This window comes from Oenanthe melanoleuca, chromosome 2 (assembly GCF_029582105.1).
Source record: "Oenanthe melanoleuca isolate GR-GAL-2019-014 chromosome 2, OMel1.0, whole genome shotgun sequence".
In the NCBI taxonomy this organism is placed as follows: domain Eukaryota; kingdom Metazoa; phylum Chordata; class Aves; order Passeriformes; family Muscicapidae; genus Oenanthe; species Oenanthe melanoleuca.
In genome coordinates, this window is record NC_079335.1 from 39,389,513 (window position 1) to 39,406,107 (window position 16,595).

The 16,595-nt window shown below is 34.9% G+C and overlaps 1 protein-coding gene across 3 annotated transcripts in view; it reads left to right on the forward strand.

The window, feature by feature from the left end:
• RB1CC1 (RB1 inducible coiled-coil 1) overlaps positions 1-16,595 on the forward strand; it is a 65,120-nt gene that overhangs the window by 27,716 nt on the left and 20,809 nt on the right. For all 3 annotated transcript variants that reach the window (XM_056483998.1, XM_056484000.1, XM_056483999.1), the window contains exons 6-14: positions 246-448; positions 1,580-2,015; positions 5,894-6,064; positions 7,862-8,046; positions 8,983-9,169; positions 9,251-9,332; positions 10,159-10,220; positions 11,099-11,202; positions 13,998-14,124. In XM_056483998.1, coding sequence (XP_056339973.1) covers positions 246-448; positions 1,580-2,015; positions 5,894-6,064; positions 7,862-8,046; positions 8,983-9,169; positions 9,251-9,332; positions 10,159-10,220; positions 11,099-11,202; positions 13,998-14,124 — 1,557 coding nt within the window. The remainder of the gene's footprint in view (positions 1-245; positions 449-1,579; positions 2,016-5,893; positions 6,065-7,861; positions 8,047-8,982; positions 9,170-9,250; positions 9,333-10,158; positions 10,221-11,098; positions 11,203-13,997; positions 14,125-16,595) is intronic.

The following is a 16,595-nucleotide window of genomic DNA, read 5'->3' on the forward strand; positions in this document are numbered from 1 at the left end:
ACTTTTATAAGGTGGTTTTGGAACTACAATTTTTGTCTCTGTGTTATGAAGCTACTTCTCAGTAAATATGCATACTTTTTTGTCATCTAATTAACTTTCTTTATTCTTAAATTTTAAGAAAATGTTATTTTTAATGAAGTTTTAATGTGTACAACTTTTTAGCTGTCTAAATTTCATACTTTTGTGTTAATATCTTCAGTAAAGTTACAGTAGCCTGATTTGTATTTTGTTGATTGTTTTTTCAGGAAATGTATGAGGTTGCCAAGAAGCTTTGCTCCTTTTGTGAAGGTCTTGTACATGATGAACATCTTCAGCATCAAGGCTGGGCTGCCATAATGGCCAACTTGGAAGATTGTACATACTCTTACCAAAAGCTGCTTTACAAGTTTGAAAATGTGTATTCAAGCTATTTGCAGTCCATAGATGATATCAAATTGAAACTTACACAGTAGGTTTGCTATTAAATTCATTCTCAATCTCCAGATTTACTCTATTTTAAACTTAGTTTTTTTGAATGTTTTATGTCTGGTGCTTATTCTGATTAAACAATCATGTATTTGTTTGATTATGTGTCATGGAGAACATTTTTTTCATTCTATGCTAATGACTTTTTGGAACTAGTATTTTTCCTTGTATTTGTCAGCACAAAGAAACCTGTATTGAATTATATGAAAGAGTAGCTCATTAATGAACAGCTGCTTAGGAGCTGGAGTCATTCCATGTGTGCACTACAAAAAGCTGGATAACAAATTTACACATTAACATTTTTAAGTATCTGTTTACACTTTTGGATTAATTGGTTTTTAGTAACTTGAACTGATCTTTAGGATTACAATCTGTGTTGAAAGTATGAAGTCATAACACAAAGTTTGAGTGAATTTGTATACCTCTGAAAGGGTTGGGAAACATGTATGTAAATATATATATATATATATATGTGTGTGTATATATTTATATATAAAATGTGTGTGCATGTATCTGTACTTGTGTCCTTTAAACTCTGGCTGTTACTTCAAAGAAAATATTTTATATCTTTGTAGCCACTGTAGTATTGTGGTATTTCAAGGAGTGCCTTGCTTAACAGAATATAAATGGATATTGTATCCTGTAAAAAATAAGCCATAAATATGTTTTGTGTTTTTAAAAAACAGTTGAGCTTCATAGCTCAAATAGAAACTATTCAAACCCTGCAAAAGTGGTCAGTCAGGACACTCATAGTCCTGATAATAAGTGTTGATATCCATGCAGATAGAAAACATAAGTCCTAGTTGTGTGTTTAAACAAAGAAGTAAGTGTGTGTCTCTCAGTTTATCAAACTGTCCTTTTTTTCCATTCAGTGTAAGCTTAGAAGTGTAGAAGATGTCATATTCAGCAGTAGAAGAGCAAAAACTCTGACTTCTTTAGCTGTCCTTCCATGATGTTGATACTCAGCACAGAAGTTATAAAGAGTAGTTGCAAAATATCTACTTCAATTCTAAAATGAATAGCAGTTCATATTGTGGGTGATTTTTATCTAGGATTTTGTGACATGTTGGCTTTTAGATACTGATGGGTTTTTTCTTTTCACTTTCTCAAAAAGCTTGGGTTCTGCTGTTTCTATCATGGCCAAGATACCTCTGCTGGAGTGCCTAACAAGACATAGTTACAGAGAGTGTTTAGGAAGACTGGAATCTTCACCTGAACATGGAGGAACAGAAAGTGAAGGAACTGAGGATGGAAAATCTGCTGAATTGGTGCTTTATCCTGATGTATCTAAAGTGAACAGTAAATCAATGTTGGCATCATTTTGCAAGTCAGTTGAACATTCAGCTTTGGAAGGCACAGAGCCTGAAAATGTAAAAGATGATAAGGAATCTGGTCAAAATGCTACTGTTCAAGACAATGAGATGTCGGTAGAGTTGAAAGATGAGGATCAGCCTTCCTTCAATGTGTCTTTGTTAGACTGGATAAATGTTCAAGATAGACCTAATGATGTTGAATCCCTGGTCAGAAAATGTTTTGATTCCATGAGCAGGGTAAGTGAAAAATTTTTTAAAAACCAAATTGCATTTTTTCCAGATGCAGGTGCTCTTGAAGTGACTGGCTCAGCTCTTTTGTAACTTGTTTCTCAGATAACTTTCTGAATGAAAGCCAAAGCATAGACTTGGAGGGATTAGTGTGGGGAAAGTGTTTTATAAGTTTGAATGATAAGAATTTGATCTTTGGGAAGATGTATAGCTTTATGAATGCTTGTTATCTTGCTTATTTTTCAAATAGCCATTTCTATTGGAATGCCAAAAGCAAAGTGATGTTATTATTATTTGTTTGCCTATTTCATAGAAACTACATATTTAGTAAATGTAAAGATTTTCCTGGATCAAAATTAATGTTATTTGAGTTCAAAATAGTTAAGCTTTATTAAAATATAGAAAATAATTATATGGTTAATTGGGATAAATTTATATTCTGTATCTCTGAATTCTTTATTAACTTATACAGAGGGGCCAATCAGAAGGGCCCAATCAGTCAGTTTATATTTCTGCTGCTGGAAGAATACAGCAGTGCTCCCTTTGCTTTCAAAATTAGTATTTTAATCAGTGAGCATTATAACCCTTTAAAATTCTTTAGCCTATAGTTGTCCTCTCTTTGCTTTTACTGTGGCTGATATTTCTTACATTGTCTAGCCTTGTTTGCATAGGCATAATATACTATTGCAACACAACATACCTTGAACAAAGAAAACAATTTCTATTGTCTTTGACACTTTATTTTTTCTATAAGGTAGGACTGGAAGACTGAATCAGTGAGTTCTAAAACCCATCTGTTCTAGGGAGTATCATGGTGTGATTGCTACATTGATACTTTGATTCTGTCTTAAATTAATTGGAGTATTTGGCTTAATTTTAAGGTCTAAGATGTTAGTAGTGCAGAAAAGACTAAGGAGAAGATTAAACATGACAAGTTTTTTTTTTTTTATTTTATCAAAAACAAGAATTGATTTTGTCTTAGTAAAAAAGTCTTTGTGAAGATGCCCTATTGGCTGAAGTCTGAGACAGTTCTCCAGTTCTCTGTCCTGTTTGTTTAGTAACACTATAAAGTACTTTCTACTATTTGAAAACGAGAGTAACAGAACCCACTAGATGGGTTGTGAGACAAGAAATTCCATTTCTATGTACAGAACACGAATATATGTTTTAAAAATCAGTATTTGAAGAGGTAGACATTAAACAATTGCTTCCAAATAAATTATAGAGGTCCAAAAGACACAAAAATGCAATACTTTGCTTGAGTATATACTCTCTCTTTTGATTAGCTTGTAGTTTTATCTGACATATATCACATGTTTTAGAGGTGCTGTCTTATACTTGTCTTTTCTGTCTCGTCTAAGATTAGGCAGAAATCCTTTTTTTTTTTTGACTATTGTAATTGTTTTGTAACTGCAGTCAATTTTTATAGCAAAAAGTTGTGTTTGAATCTGCAAAAAATGCAGTTTCTTTTTGTATTCTTGGCATAAGCAAAATTGGCAGGTAGGGAAAGTGCTTCAGTCAGAGTATTCTGGCCACCACCCGAGCAGTTGTGATTGATCAGTCCTCATCCACTTTAGTTCACAAAAAAACTCCAAAGCTTTGAAGTAATGCATTCCTGATTCTCCTTAGGAAAACATTAATTTACTCTGTTTTGATAGCAGCACAGACAAAAGATTAAATCTTTGCTCACCATTGATTTAGCATTAATTGAGTAAAGAAGTGGCCTGCAGCTGAAAAAAGAAAGAAAATCAGTATTATTTTTCTTTTAATATTCATTTGAGATGACACTTTAATATAAAAAAAATAAAATAATAGAATAAAATGACAGCAACTTTTAAAATTTGTTTTGCCTGCATTCTCACTTTGCCTCTTTCTTCTTGGAAATACGAACCATACAAATGGTTTGTGATTGCAGTTCTTATTTTAAAATCTGAATTCAGGTAAGATTTTCCTGAAAGCTTAAAGCACCAGAGTAAGAGCTTTATGCATTTGGTACTGGTAGTTTTGACATAACTGGTGTTGCAGAGAGTCTTGCTAAGTTTCTGATAATTTTAACCTCTGAATGTTTCTACAAAATGGTACTTCTAATTGCATAAACCTTGCCTGCAGTAAAAGCACTGGGTAAGTAGGAGCTAACCAGAGCTTTTTGTTAAGTGCTGTTGCAGCCACTTAAATAAGAGGCTGGAAATGGAAGATGCTTTTAAAAGGTGAAAAGAGCAATATTACCTACCAGTCAAAGTAGAGCTGAATCCTACAGATGCAATTATGTTAAAGGTGGGATGAAAATAGTGGATGGAGGAAATAGGTAGGAAAAGAATGAAAGAAATTCTCATTCATTGTAAAAAGAGATAAAACACCATTAGTTCAAGAAGGTTAAAATAGAAAAAACCCACCATATTGTTTCTTAGTATTTTGTTTGTTAAGAAACTCTTCTGGATGCTGCAGTGGACTAATTCAGGATGCTGTAGGGAGTAATGCAGAACAGGATGGCAGTGAAGATGATCCTGTAAATCAGTCTGGTTAAATACTTCTGTTTCTTGAAGATGGACAAGTGACTTGAGAAAACATTGAGATTCAAAAGATAATCACATACGAAAAGTTAACCTTTGTTTTCAGAGAATTTGGATGTATTTTGTCACATTAATAGCAGCACTGTTTGTTTATTGTAAGGAGTTCTGGGTTAATTACTAGGCTTTGTTACTTTCCCATGAAGTTTTTGGTTGGTTTTGTTTTGATTAGTTTATTTGTTTGTTTCTGAAGTAAATGGGAGACTTATTCTTTATAGTTGCTCCTTAATTTTTAATGTTTCTCGTCTCCAAATTCCTCTCTCTACCCCCCCCCACCAAAGGTTGTTTCCAGAATGAAGTGCTGTGTGTGAAAACTTAGTCAAATAGTACATTGAGGGGAAAATGCACTTTTACTTATGTTACTATTGAGTCAAATGCTTTTTTATTTGAGGATGGTGGTTGATTTGTGTGCCCTTTAAGTGGCATAAACCTGGCATATTGATGGAAGAAGCCAGTGCTGTGACAGCCAGTGTGACCTCACAAATAGCATCCTTTTCACTGGATTCCTTGAAAGAGATAGCATACCATAAGCTTTTTGGATAAATTTGGGCAAATTTGTTAATCTTCTGCTATCACCTAATGGTTTTTATTATGTTCTTTACTGATACATTTCAGGTTTACACTAAACTCTGACCTTCATAAGAGGCAACAGTTACCTACATTGTTTCTAGAACTCTAATTTACTGCTCTTACAGTGGAGCATGAAGAGTCACCCTTAATATCTGTGGACATTGGTAGACCCTTAATGTTTCAAATATATCTTTTTTTCTGAATAATGATGTGTGAAGAAATACTATGAAATAACTTTTAAAATGTGTTTCTGTTAGGAAGAAAACTCTCTAGCTAAAAGTATGACAAATAAACTATTTTTCCATGGGGTCTTTTCCAGTTGCTTAGAAATTACCTGCTTTTTAAGCAACACTCCTTCCTTAGTGGGAAAGGACTGATGGTTCTTGCAGGTTTTTCTCACTACCTTGCCTTCTGCACTTTCCATCGAGCCACATTCATGATTGGTTTTGGTTGTAGTTTTATGGACTCTGTCACAGGTCAGAGTGTCCATTAGCTAGAAAGTGCCTCTTCCTCCTGCACCTTGACTTGTCCCCTCAACTAGTGTCCCTTTATAGGGATCCAAATTGCTGTGGTCTGGTTGTAATACTTCAGAAAAATTCATACTGTGGTATAGAATTACTGAGAATTCTGAAACAGATGATAGATGTAGTCATACATTAGATTAAAAAAAAAAATTGAGGTTAAAACCCCTTATTTAACTAACTAAAATCACCTTTTAGTGTGTCAGCTACTAATAATTTTCTTTTTTAGCTTGATCCAAGGATCATCCAACCCTTTCTGGCAGAATGTCGCCAAACTATCGCCAAACTAGATAATCAGAACATGAAGGCTATTAAAGGTCTTGAGGATAGACTCTATGCATTGGACCAGATGATAGCAAGCTGCAGCAGACTGGTGAATGAACAAAAAGAACTTGCTCAGGTAATACACAATTGTGTGTTCAGCATTGGAATATGGTAGGTTTTTGATTTGTGTGTGCATTGTAAAATTAAAATGAACCAATTGCATGTCTTTATGCAAGATAGTTTTCAATATGTCACACTGTGGCTGATCAATAAGGTGCTATTTCATAATAATTTGGCATTTAAATATTGGCGGTTTTTACACCTTGTTATGTTTTTACATGTTTTAAAGCTACAGCTAGAAAATCAGAACTTTAGTTAGAGGTATCAATCTACTTAACTCTTACTCCATTTTAATTTTGAAGGGAAGTACTGAGTCCTTCATAATTTCACTCAATGATACAGGATCAAGGAATAGGCTAATGGTTCATCATCAGTGTACTAGTAAGGAGAAAAAGTATTATGTATTCATTGGACAGTGTCATTTTAAGTGATAAGAAATTTAGTTAAAGACTCTTTTAAATGTAAAATATGTAGCTCCTATTTTAAAAAAAATTTCAGTATAATATGAAAGTTATTTTATTAAATACAGCTTCTGTAATGAGCTTCAGTTAATTAGGATTGTCCTTATTCAGATATTCAGGATTGTCCTTTAATGTCTTGTTTGCTACTGAAAGTAAAGAACTATCTATGTGGCAATATATGATGTTCAGATTTTTACCATGACCTTGGAGCTGGGACTCTGAAAAAAGGCACGAGTTTCTTACTGCTGCTTGGATACTGATTATTAGTAGGAATAAGTGAACAATCTTGCCTCCCTATTTTGAGGGGGATTAGAGGCCCCCTTTGAGGAGGACAGTGCTGGGCTGAGTTGTGGAGGACCATGCTCCCTATTGCCTCTGGTCTGGTATGTGAAGGTGGATACAACCAGTATTTCTGGCAGCATTGTTTAAAAGTGGAACCTGTCTCCAGATAAGTTCAGTGAGTAAATTTAGGAAGAAGTTTGTGCTAAATCTCAGTCTTGTGGTGTTAATATTGTAGGCTAGTGCTAAGCCCAAGTGAGTTTAGTGTGATGGCTAAGCTAGTCTTCCCATCCCTTTGCTTGGTTGCCTTGAATTGTGCATGGTGCTTTTAGCTATTTTTTCCTTCTTCACTTGGATGAAGAGCCTACCTCAAGTTTACAAGTCCCACTTTGGAGTGAGAAGCCTAGCAGTCAGTTGGAAAAAGACTTTGTCACCTTGTTTAAATGCTACTGTAAATTTAGAATTTGTACCTTTTCAAGACTTGGCAGAGACTTAAATGTTCAAATCTTCATCCTTGCCATTCATTTCTTTTTATAAGTTGTCTCTTCCTTCACTTGTGATGTAAGGGTGCATTCTGCATGCAAATAAGATGTGTGGCTCTTGGGAAGAATTAGTTTCATGTGTGAATTTTTTTAGGCAGGAAATACAAATTCTTTAGCCCACTATAGTATTGAACATGTTCTAAATTGGTGTTAAATCTTTCAAATGCCAGAAGTTAAAATTGTTGTTAGCAGAAGTTAAAATGATGGTTGATCTCTTCCATCCTAGTAAAATTATGTTTCTGCTGCATTAAGTTTTGTTGTTTTCACTGATGTTGGGTAGTTGTGTAAAGTTCTATTATGGTTGTGTTGGTAACTAATTGGGAGTGAAATATGGAAGAGATTGGTTTGGACAAGACGACAGAGTGGAAAGAAAGCAACTTTGATACTTGCTTTCTTTGTGTATCATTCTCTTATACTTCTCAATGGTTACAGTAAGTTTGTTAAAATTGTTGCATTCTTAGAGAAGATGTATCACTTTCACACTTTTTGATTGTCACAAAGCTTATGTAACAAATGTCTCTCTTCCTCTAGGGATTTTTGGCTAATCAGAAGAGAGCTGAGAACTTGAAAGATCCTTCTGTGCTGCCTGATTTGTGTTTGAGTCATGCAAATCAGCTGATGATTATGTTAACTAATCACAGAAAACTGTTAGATATTAAACAGAAATGTACCACTGCCAAACAGGAGCTTGCAAATAATCTGCAAGTCAGACTGAAGTAAGTTAAAACTTTGACTTCATATTACTGCCACTTGCAGCAATGCTGTTTAAGGAATGTGTGTCCTAAGGAAATGGTTACTATGAAAATATCAAGAGTGCATATCTTGTAGTCTCTGTTAGTACATATTCCTCATTGCTCTCTGTTAGTATATATTTTTGACTGCTTAATGTTGACTTGTTTGTATTTGCTGTTTCACTTTTTCTTCAATTCTTCAATTTAATAAAAGTAATTTAATGGTTTTTATTACTTGTGGGATATGCCTTAAGACTTCTCTGGTGGTGAAGTTGCTGTAATGTTTCTTCTCAAGCACACCAGTTGGTCACCTTCTCAGTAGCTATCCTGTGGTTTAATTATACTGATGTCTGTGCTTGAAATTTTTCTGTTGATTGTATGATTAAGGGAATTGAAGATGTGGTTGCAAGACCTGAGGATTTGGTACAGGGACTGTTACTTGTAGTGCATGAGTACGTTGTGTGAACTTATTACCCAGTGTTGTGTTCTTATTTCTTCGACAGCATTCCAATCTTTAATACCTCTTGCTAAAGCTTTTCAATAAGTATTTTTAATACAAACAAAAAGTTGTGACTTTTTTGCTCAGGATGTATCAGGTTCTTTTTTAATTCTACTGGAGAAAGTTGCATTATTACTACTACAAAGGTTATTTATGCTAAGAACCTGTTAAAAACAATGTCTTAACTGAAAATGGTGACAGATGTTCATTTTTGATCACCAATGTGGATATTCTATTGTGAGAAATTAATAGGAAACTACCAGGTGACTACTTAATTCTGAATAGCTTGGTACTTTCAGTTAGCCTGTTGTTGTCCCGTGTGAAATGTTACTGTTCATTTCATCCAGACGTGTTGCTGATCTAATTTAAATGGAAAAAAAACGCTAAGATGTGATATTCTGAAGTCTAACCTGCTTTTGCAGATGGTGTTGTTTTGTAATGCTTCATGCTGACCAAGATGGAGAGAAACTACAAGCATTGCTTCGTCTTGTAACAGAGCTCCTAGAAAGGGTCAAAGTTGTAGAGGCTCTCAGCACTGTTCCTCAGATGTACTGTTTAGCTGTTGTTGAGGTTGTGAGGAGAAAAATGTTCATAAAACACTACAGGGAGGTAAGTAAACAAAACTTTGAGACTAAACCTTTCTATCAGTATATAAATTAACAATTAACTACATATTTTCTGCTTTCACAGTGGGCAGGTGCTTTAATAAAAGATGGGAAACATCTATATGAAGCTGAAAAGGCAAAAAGGGAATCTTTTGGTAAACTCTTTAGTAAGTAATTTTTCTTCTGTGAAGTAAATTGTGTTAAAATATATAGCATGTCTCTATAGTTAAAATAATTTTTATCATATTCTAAATTTCAATATCTGAAAATTTTCTTTTACTTAAATAGGAAGTGCATGCTGGTCCTATTGCAGAGAAAAACTTTTCTGTTAATCAAATCAATTAACTGTTTCATATAGATTATCCAAAATAATGTGAAAGTTGTGATTAGTGGTTGTAAAAGATGTTGTTCGTCATTATCATGTTTGAATGCAGTTTGTGCTTAAACATGCCTTGTGAGCTTTATTGTTCTTTTAAATAACACTTCTAAAACTGTTACTGAATGTTTGGGTACTGCTATGACTTCCTCTGTACTACTCCAGAAGAATGCCAGAATTAATACCCATGTCTAAAGACATTCACCAGAATTTTTTAAAAAATAATTAAAATAAAAGACTCTACTAAAAGAATTTTGATTACTTTTTCTACAAAGTCTGTAATTTATGTTCTGAATGAACAGCTAAAATAAGACAATTGAGTCAAAGTTTACCAAATTTTCTTGGAAAGAAGATGAGTAAGATTAGTGAAAATTTTGAAAATAAGCTGAGGCTTTCGCCTGTGTGACTGTTAAGCAAAAAGATGCTTCAGTGAAAGGAGTTCTGCTTGAATGGTGGGTTTTGCCTGATGTTCTGTGGTCATTTGCTATTTTATGTAGTCATCAATATAAATAGTAATGCTTCCATGTGTAGTTCAGCCATTAAACTGCAGTAGCTTTAGTTGATTTCTCTTGATGTTACATTTCTTCCTTTAAGTTGCTTGTTTGGGTTTTTTATAGGGAAGTCTTTTCTAAGGAATCGTTTGTTTAGAGGACTCGACTCCTGGCCTCCATCCTTTTGTGTATGTAGTCGTATCTTTGGGTTTATTTAATTTCTATATGATTTCATAAATTAAAAACTTGGGCTTAACTCATTGGGCTTTATTGAAAGGTCTGTGGTATTGAAAAAAACATTACTCTTGATGATCAGAAAAAAGAAGCCAGGAGAATAATTTGATCATCTAATTGTCTTGTGAATAATAGAGCAATAAAATTAATTGGATGGTAAAAGCAAGTAAAAGTTTTCCATGTAATCACTGGATGAGTGGAAAAGCATTTTTGCCTCTTAATTGGCTGATAATATGAGGGCATTGTAATTAAGCATTGCCTGTTAGCTTTGATTTTGTATAGCTTGGTTAATTGAAGTAAGCTTACTCCCTGATTCTGATGTTGCCATTGCACTTTGCCTTTTTAACCTTTTCAGCTTCTCCTTTTCAACTTTTTTTGTTTGTTTGTTTTTTTGTTTTGTTTTTGTTTAAAGGGTACTTGGAAAATAAGAATGCTACTCATTTCAATGTTTCAAATACTGAACTGAATTAATATTGGTATGTGTAGCAGCAAATAAATAAAGCTTCACTTGCCATTGCTTGTTCCTTAACTTCTAAATGCATCCATAATATTTCTGAAGCTTGGTAAGAGAGAGGAAGTTGAATTGGATGCTCATTGTAGGTCCCTTCCAACTGGAATATTCTATTCCACTGCTGCCCAAGCACTGTGATTAATTAATCATTACAAGTATAAGGGACTTTATTAGGGACACAGGACTAGACATTGTTTCTTAAAAATCTTTTGAGTAAGAGATGAGTTTACTGCTGACTTTTCTGTGTTATTAAGCTCTTTTTAATCTTCTTTAGTAATCTGATACTTGACAGTAATGTGTAAATTAATATCTTCTTTACAGACACGAAAACCTCGCAGATTTGACAGTGAGCTTCCAGATATCTCTTTGAGTGACTTGCAGTTTTTGCAATCTTTCTGCCCTTCAGAAGTACAGCCATTACTCAGGTAAGGCCCCTTTTTACACTTTGTATGTTATGGAAATAGAGGGTGTTTCCCCTATTTCCTGGGAGTCCCATCCCTATCAGTTTTTCACCTTCTTAGGTAATTTTCCATAAAGAACAAACATGGATATTTTCTAATTTATTACCGTTCTTAAGCAATGATCTTCCCTCACTTAATGCAGATACATATGTACTCAAGTCTGATGATTTGAACATGTCTATTCTGTATAGAGATGTGAAGGATTTCGGCTGTTCCTTTGATCTACCTCAGAGCAAAAAAAGCAAAAAAAAATTGCTATCAGTTTTAAACTGAAATAAACTCATAACTATGTTTTGTCAGATCTGAATGAGTTTTGGTTCTTTTTTCTTTTGCACTTTGTTTTGTGGTATTCTAGGGGAGGTAAAATAAATGTCTCCAGCTCAGCATGAGATCATAGACATCTCCTATATATTTACTTTTTCACCAATTTTATTAAACTGATTTTACTAAAAAGTGTATTCTCTTAAGTGCCTCTGCTGTCTGTGGAATGAGTAGAAGCTCTGTTTCTATGTTTCATACTTCCCAACAATGAGGCAGATGTGCATATGTAGGCAGGAATGCTACTGGTTTGTCTCACAAGCAATTTACAGGATTAGTTCCTTATCTAGAACTTGGAGATATCTTTGTGAAAAAGATGACTGCTAGAGTGAGCTTCCAAACTCAGAGCAGTCAAGGTGGAGAAATGCCAACCAAGATAATGGGCCAGAAATGGGCAGTAGCAAGTTCTATGGCAGGTTCTGCCTAGGAGGAGATTTTTCAGTATGAACACATTCAGATGCTGCATTCATCATAATCCTTCTCCTAAAAGAGATCTGCAGTTAGAGGTTAGAGATTTGAGATTTGCTGTGATATTTTTTTTTTTTCTTAAAGCCCTGAGGCTACAGTTCCACAAAGTTGGGATTGCATTTACAAAGGTAAATGCAAGAGGAAGATGCCATCTGTCAGGTTCACCAGCAGTGTCAGCCTAATACCTGTTACTGGTACATAAGGCAAGAGCTGAATTCACTGCTTTTTTTCACCTGTATTTTGGACTGGCAATCTTTTTGATTCAGAATTCCTGACTATCTTTATGGTGGTATTGGTGTAGTTAACAAGTGTAGTGAGCTCAGTCACCTTGACAGTGGATTTGCCATAGGTCATGTTATAGCTGATGTACCCTTTTAATTTCTCTTATTCTGCTCCTTGGCTTTCTCCTCATCAATTTTGTGGGGAAAAAAGTGCAACAATATGATCTTATTCCTAATGTTTGCCTGATTTTTTAATTTGTGAGAATTTTACAACCTCCCTGCAAGTTAATACTGAGTTCAGGAAGAATTTTGCCCTCCTATTGTCAGAAAACGTATCACTGACTTAAGATGTTTTAGTTGGTTTGAATTGTAGTGACATAGTTTTCCACTTGATGGCAATAGAGGTGGGATTATGTCATTCCTCCTGATCTCTGGGCTCAGGGTTGCATTTGGTGAAAAATACAGAGGGTAGTGGTGAACTTGCAACTCGAGTGGGCAAAAGCTGTCACACACCTTGGGTAGATGCTGATCTTCAGAGGAAACTTGAGAGCAGTACTTTCTTTGGTGTTTTCATTTAACATGTAAAGAGCAAGCAACAGGCAAAACTGAGACCTTGCACTAAGCTTTTTTCTGTCAGCACTGAACCTCTCAGCTGCCTAATTAAAATGATGTTTTAATTTACAGTCCTTCAGGCTTCTGAAATTATGTGTTTGGGCAGCTATTGAAATCTTAATTCTTCAAAAATACACTTGATGCCACTTGCCCTATATACTGAATAGAGAATGCAGAATACATTGAAGTGTAATCTGCTTTTACTATATTGTTAGTCTAAATGAACTCCTGCTTTGTGTTTTTAGCTTTCAACACTTGAAATTTGATCATTTAGCTTATCTGTCATGAAAATAAAATAGTAGAGAATTAATTGCTTCTTCAAAGGAAGAGCTGGATCGAAGAGAATCCAACTGGAGACAAGATATAGCCATTTACAAACACAAGTGCTTCAATTAGAGATCTAATCACTTCTGTTGCTGTGATTAGATCTCTAGGTACTACTGGCAAATGCTTTCCTTGGGAGGAAAGACTGGAATTACTTCCTCATCACTGTTTATTATTGTTGCCTTTAGGAGCTGGAACAGAGATCACACAGAGTTAGGGGAAATAAATGGGTATTTATTGAAAGGCCTTCAAAGGCCACACCCCGGCAGCAACAGTGCCACAGCGTGGCCCCTGCCCTGCCCAAGTGGCTCCAAGGTGGATGCAAAAGAGAGCTTGGTCACATGATTTTACATTTTTATAGACTTCAGTCCATTTACATACAGGAGTCAACCATCCAATTAATAGTTTCAAATTGTAAGGTGTCCTCCTCCTCTTCTCTTGGCTGGCCTGCCCTCCTCTTCTCACGTTGTTTATACTTTGGGCCTGGAGTCTGAAGAAACTGTCCTTGAGCCCATAGCTGGTATCAGACTGTTTCACCTTTATCACCCTAAAGCACAACGGAAAGTATACCCAAGCAGAACAGAAAGCTGGGATCTGAAGGCATCATTATGACTCCTTTAAACTGCCCAATTATTAAAAGAAAAATACCAGGAAGTCTTAGTAGACATTTTTCAATATAAAATAGATTAAATTAAGAAAGTATGGACCTTACAGAGAAGAAAGCCTAGTGTTTTTAAAATATGCACCTAATAATTTCATGGATTGGAGTATTAAACTAACAGTGTGAAAAAAAAGTAATCCTGTACTGTTTTTAAGGGTTCCCATACTTTGTGACTTTGAACCTCTTCACCAGCATGTACGTGCTCTACATAACCTGGTCAAGGCAGCACAGAGTTTGGATGAAATGTCACAAACCATTACAGACCTGCTGAATGAACAAAAGGTACTTTTGGTTTTCTTTATCAGTAAAAATTTAAGAGAATATTATATTTAAGACAGAATATTTTCATAATACGGTTACATCAAACACTTTAGAATGCATCTTTGTTTTTCCCAATTTAAAAATTAACTGCATAAGTTTCCTTTCTAAACATGAACTTGTAAATATTCTGAGAATATTTAACAGGTGTTTTTATTCCACACAAGTTGTAGAAGTAGAATTGCACTGTTTATATTTTGTTTTGTGATTTTCAAATCTTCTGTGTGCAGAATGTGTTCATTCTGCCTTTATTGCTTAGTTTGTATTCAGAAAATTTGTTACTTCTCTGGATTTCTGCATTGTTTCTTAGGTCCTTCTGCCACAAGCAGTTAAGGAGATTTTAGGGCTTTGGTTGGCTGTTGTGCAGTCTTTTCCTTTGAGTATAGGAGGAACAGATGGTAAAAAGATTTCTTCCTAGCTTTACTCTGCCTGTCAAAAAGATTCCTTCCCCTAGAAACTGTATTTCTGCCAATCACTTTTGTTTCTGTGCATGCAGCCTTTAACTTTCAAGGTACACGTAATAGGTTCCTTTTAGATTCTGACTGTGGCCTTTCTCAGGGAGAATTTAGCAATGCTTAAGATTTTTTCTGAAGTTGTCTGATTCAAACTGGGCTTTCTTTGCTGTAGAAAATCAGTAGGTTTTTCCAGGAGCTGTGTTATCGTCTGCAGTGTAAATTGTTCTATGCACTTGGCTTACTGGAAGCATCTTATATAACAGATAAGTCTATGGACATGTTTAATTTTGAATGGCAGTTTTCTGCTTAAACCAAGTGACATGAAGTTCTCTATCTTTTTATTTCTCTGGGATTTGGACAGCTGATTTATTGGAAATCTTTTATTTGTGTAAAATATGAAATCTGGGCTGCTCTTTATTCTGCAGTTTAGAAAAGGTGTGTCACTTAAGTAATTTCACAGCTATTTGCTCTCTTTATGAAGATTGCTTTTCAAATGAACAGTCATTAAGAATAAAAATATTAGGGCCTGAACACTAACAGCCATTGAAATTGCAGGAAGTGAAATTTTGCCATTTTCTGAACGTGCCTTTACAACAGACCTTGCTCTAAAATACAGAAGTTTACTCCCAACATGGAGCATCCTCAAATTTTTCTTGTAAGAAGCCAGGATAGTATTAGATGTTCTAATAAATTATTTTTTTCACTAAGGTTTACTGTGCCAGAAGAATGTGAAATTTGTTTTAATTCAAAATATGAATAGTAACAGTGGAAAGAAACAGAAAATGTGCCTGAATTTTTTTAAGTCTTTTTAGTTTCCCCTTCTTTGTTCTGACATACTTATCTGGAAAAATTTTATCAGTGTCTGGCTGTACTGAAAAAGATGTTTGCCAAATCAGGAAAATACTCTTTTCTTTTGCTTTTGTTTGACTAATTTGGATTCTTCACTCACACAGAAATGTCAGGTGCTTAGACAGATTTGGATAATTGTCTCTTTCCTTAGAGTAAATTGCATTGCACAGTCAGAGCTGGACCATTCATGATGTCATCTTGAAAATACCCATCTCTGTGTGTCATTTCAGTGATTCATTTGAACTGCTTTTGGAATTGTAGCAAACAGATTTGTCAGAGTTTTTTTCTTTTCAAAGGCAGTGTTCTTGTTGCTACTTCATGAAAGACACAAGGTCTTTCTCTGTTATTTTGCTCTGCAGATAATCTAAAGTGTTTTTTTAAATTATATTACTTTTGCCGGTGTAGAATTAAGTAATTTTTAAAGTGCTCCTTTTTATAGCTTCAGTATTGCTGGGAATTCACAATAAATAATTAGAAGGATGACCAAACATTTCATAATTGTCCTGAAGATGCCTACATCTTCATGCATCCACTTGTTGTGGTGGTGAACTGTCCCAGCTTGGTGCAGAGTTGGCAATAACTGTGCAGGTTAAGCATTGAGCCATATTATTATTCTCATACTCCTACCAAGGAGGCACATCCAACTTCTTTCCATACTAGTAGCAGCAGAAACCTGGTTCTTCAAATTTGACTGGGATGGTTTCCCTGGATTGTTGGTAGTACAGCAGTTGAATTCTGTCTGAGTCAAGTGGAAGTTCATCCTACTGCATCAGCCACAGCAACTGTCTTTTAATAGTTGCTTTAGGCAGAAGGGAAAAGTTGTGACTGCAGACAAGTGAGAAAACAGCAAGTCAGAGGAGATACCTTACCCCCAGAATACTGGGGGTGTTGGGAGTATTTCTTTTCAAGTGTCTCCATAGCTCTTACTGTTTCAGCTTTCAAGTTCATAGAACATTAATGATAATGTTTTACTTTAGTATTACACAGGAGTAGTTAAAGGACGTTTTTGTGGATAGTTGTTTAATTTGTTAGTACTTCAAAATCTGTTTCATTTTTAAGATCTTCTGCTTATTCTTTGTAATTTAATAGCCTCCCATCAAAGATGTTGCTGTGCCCTCTTGTTTCCATAAT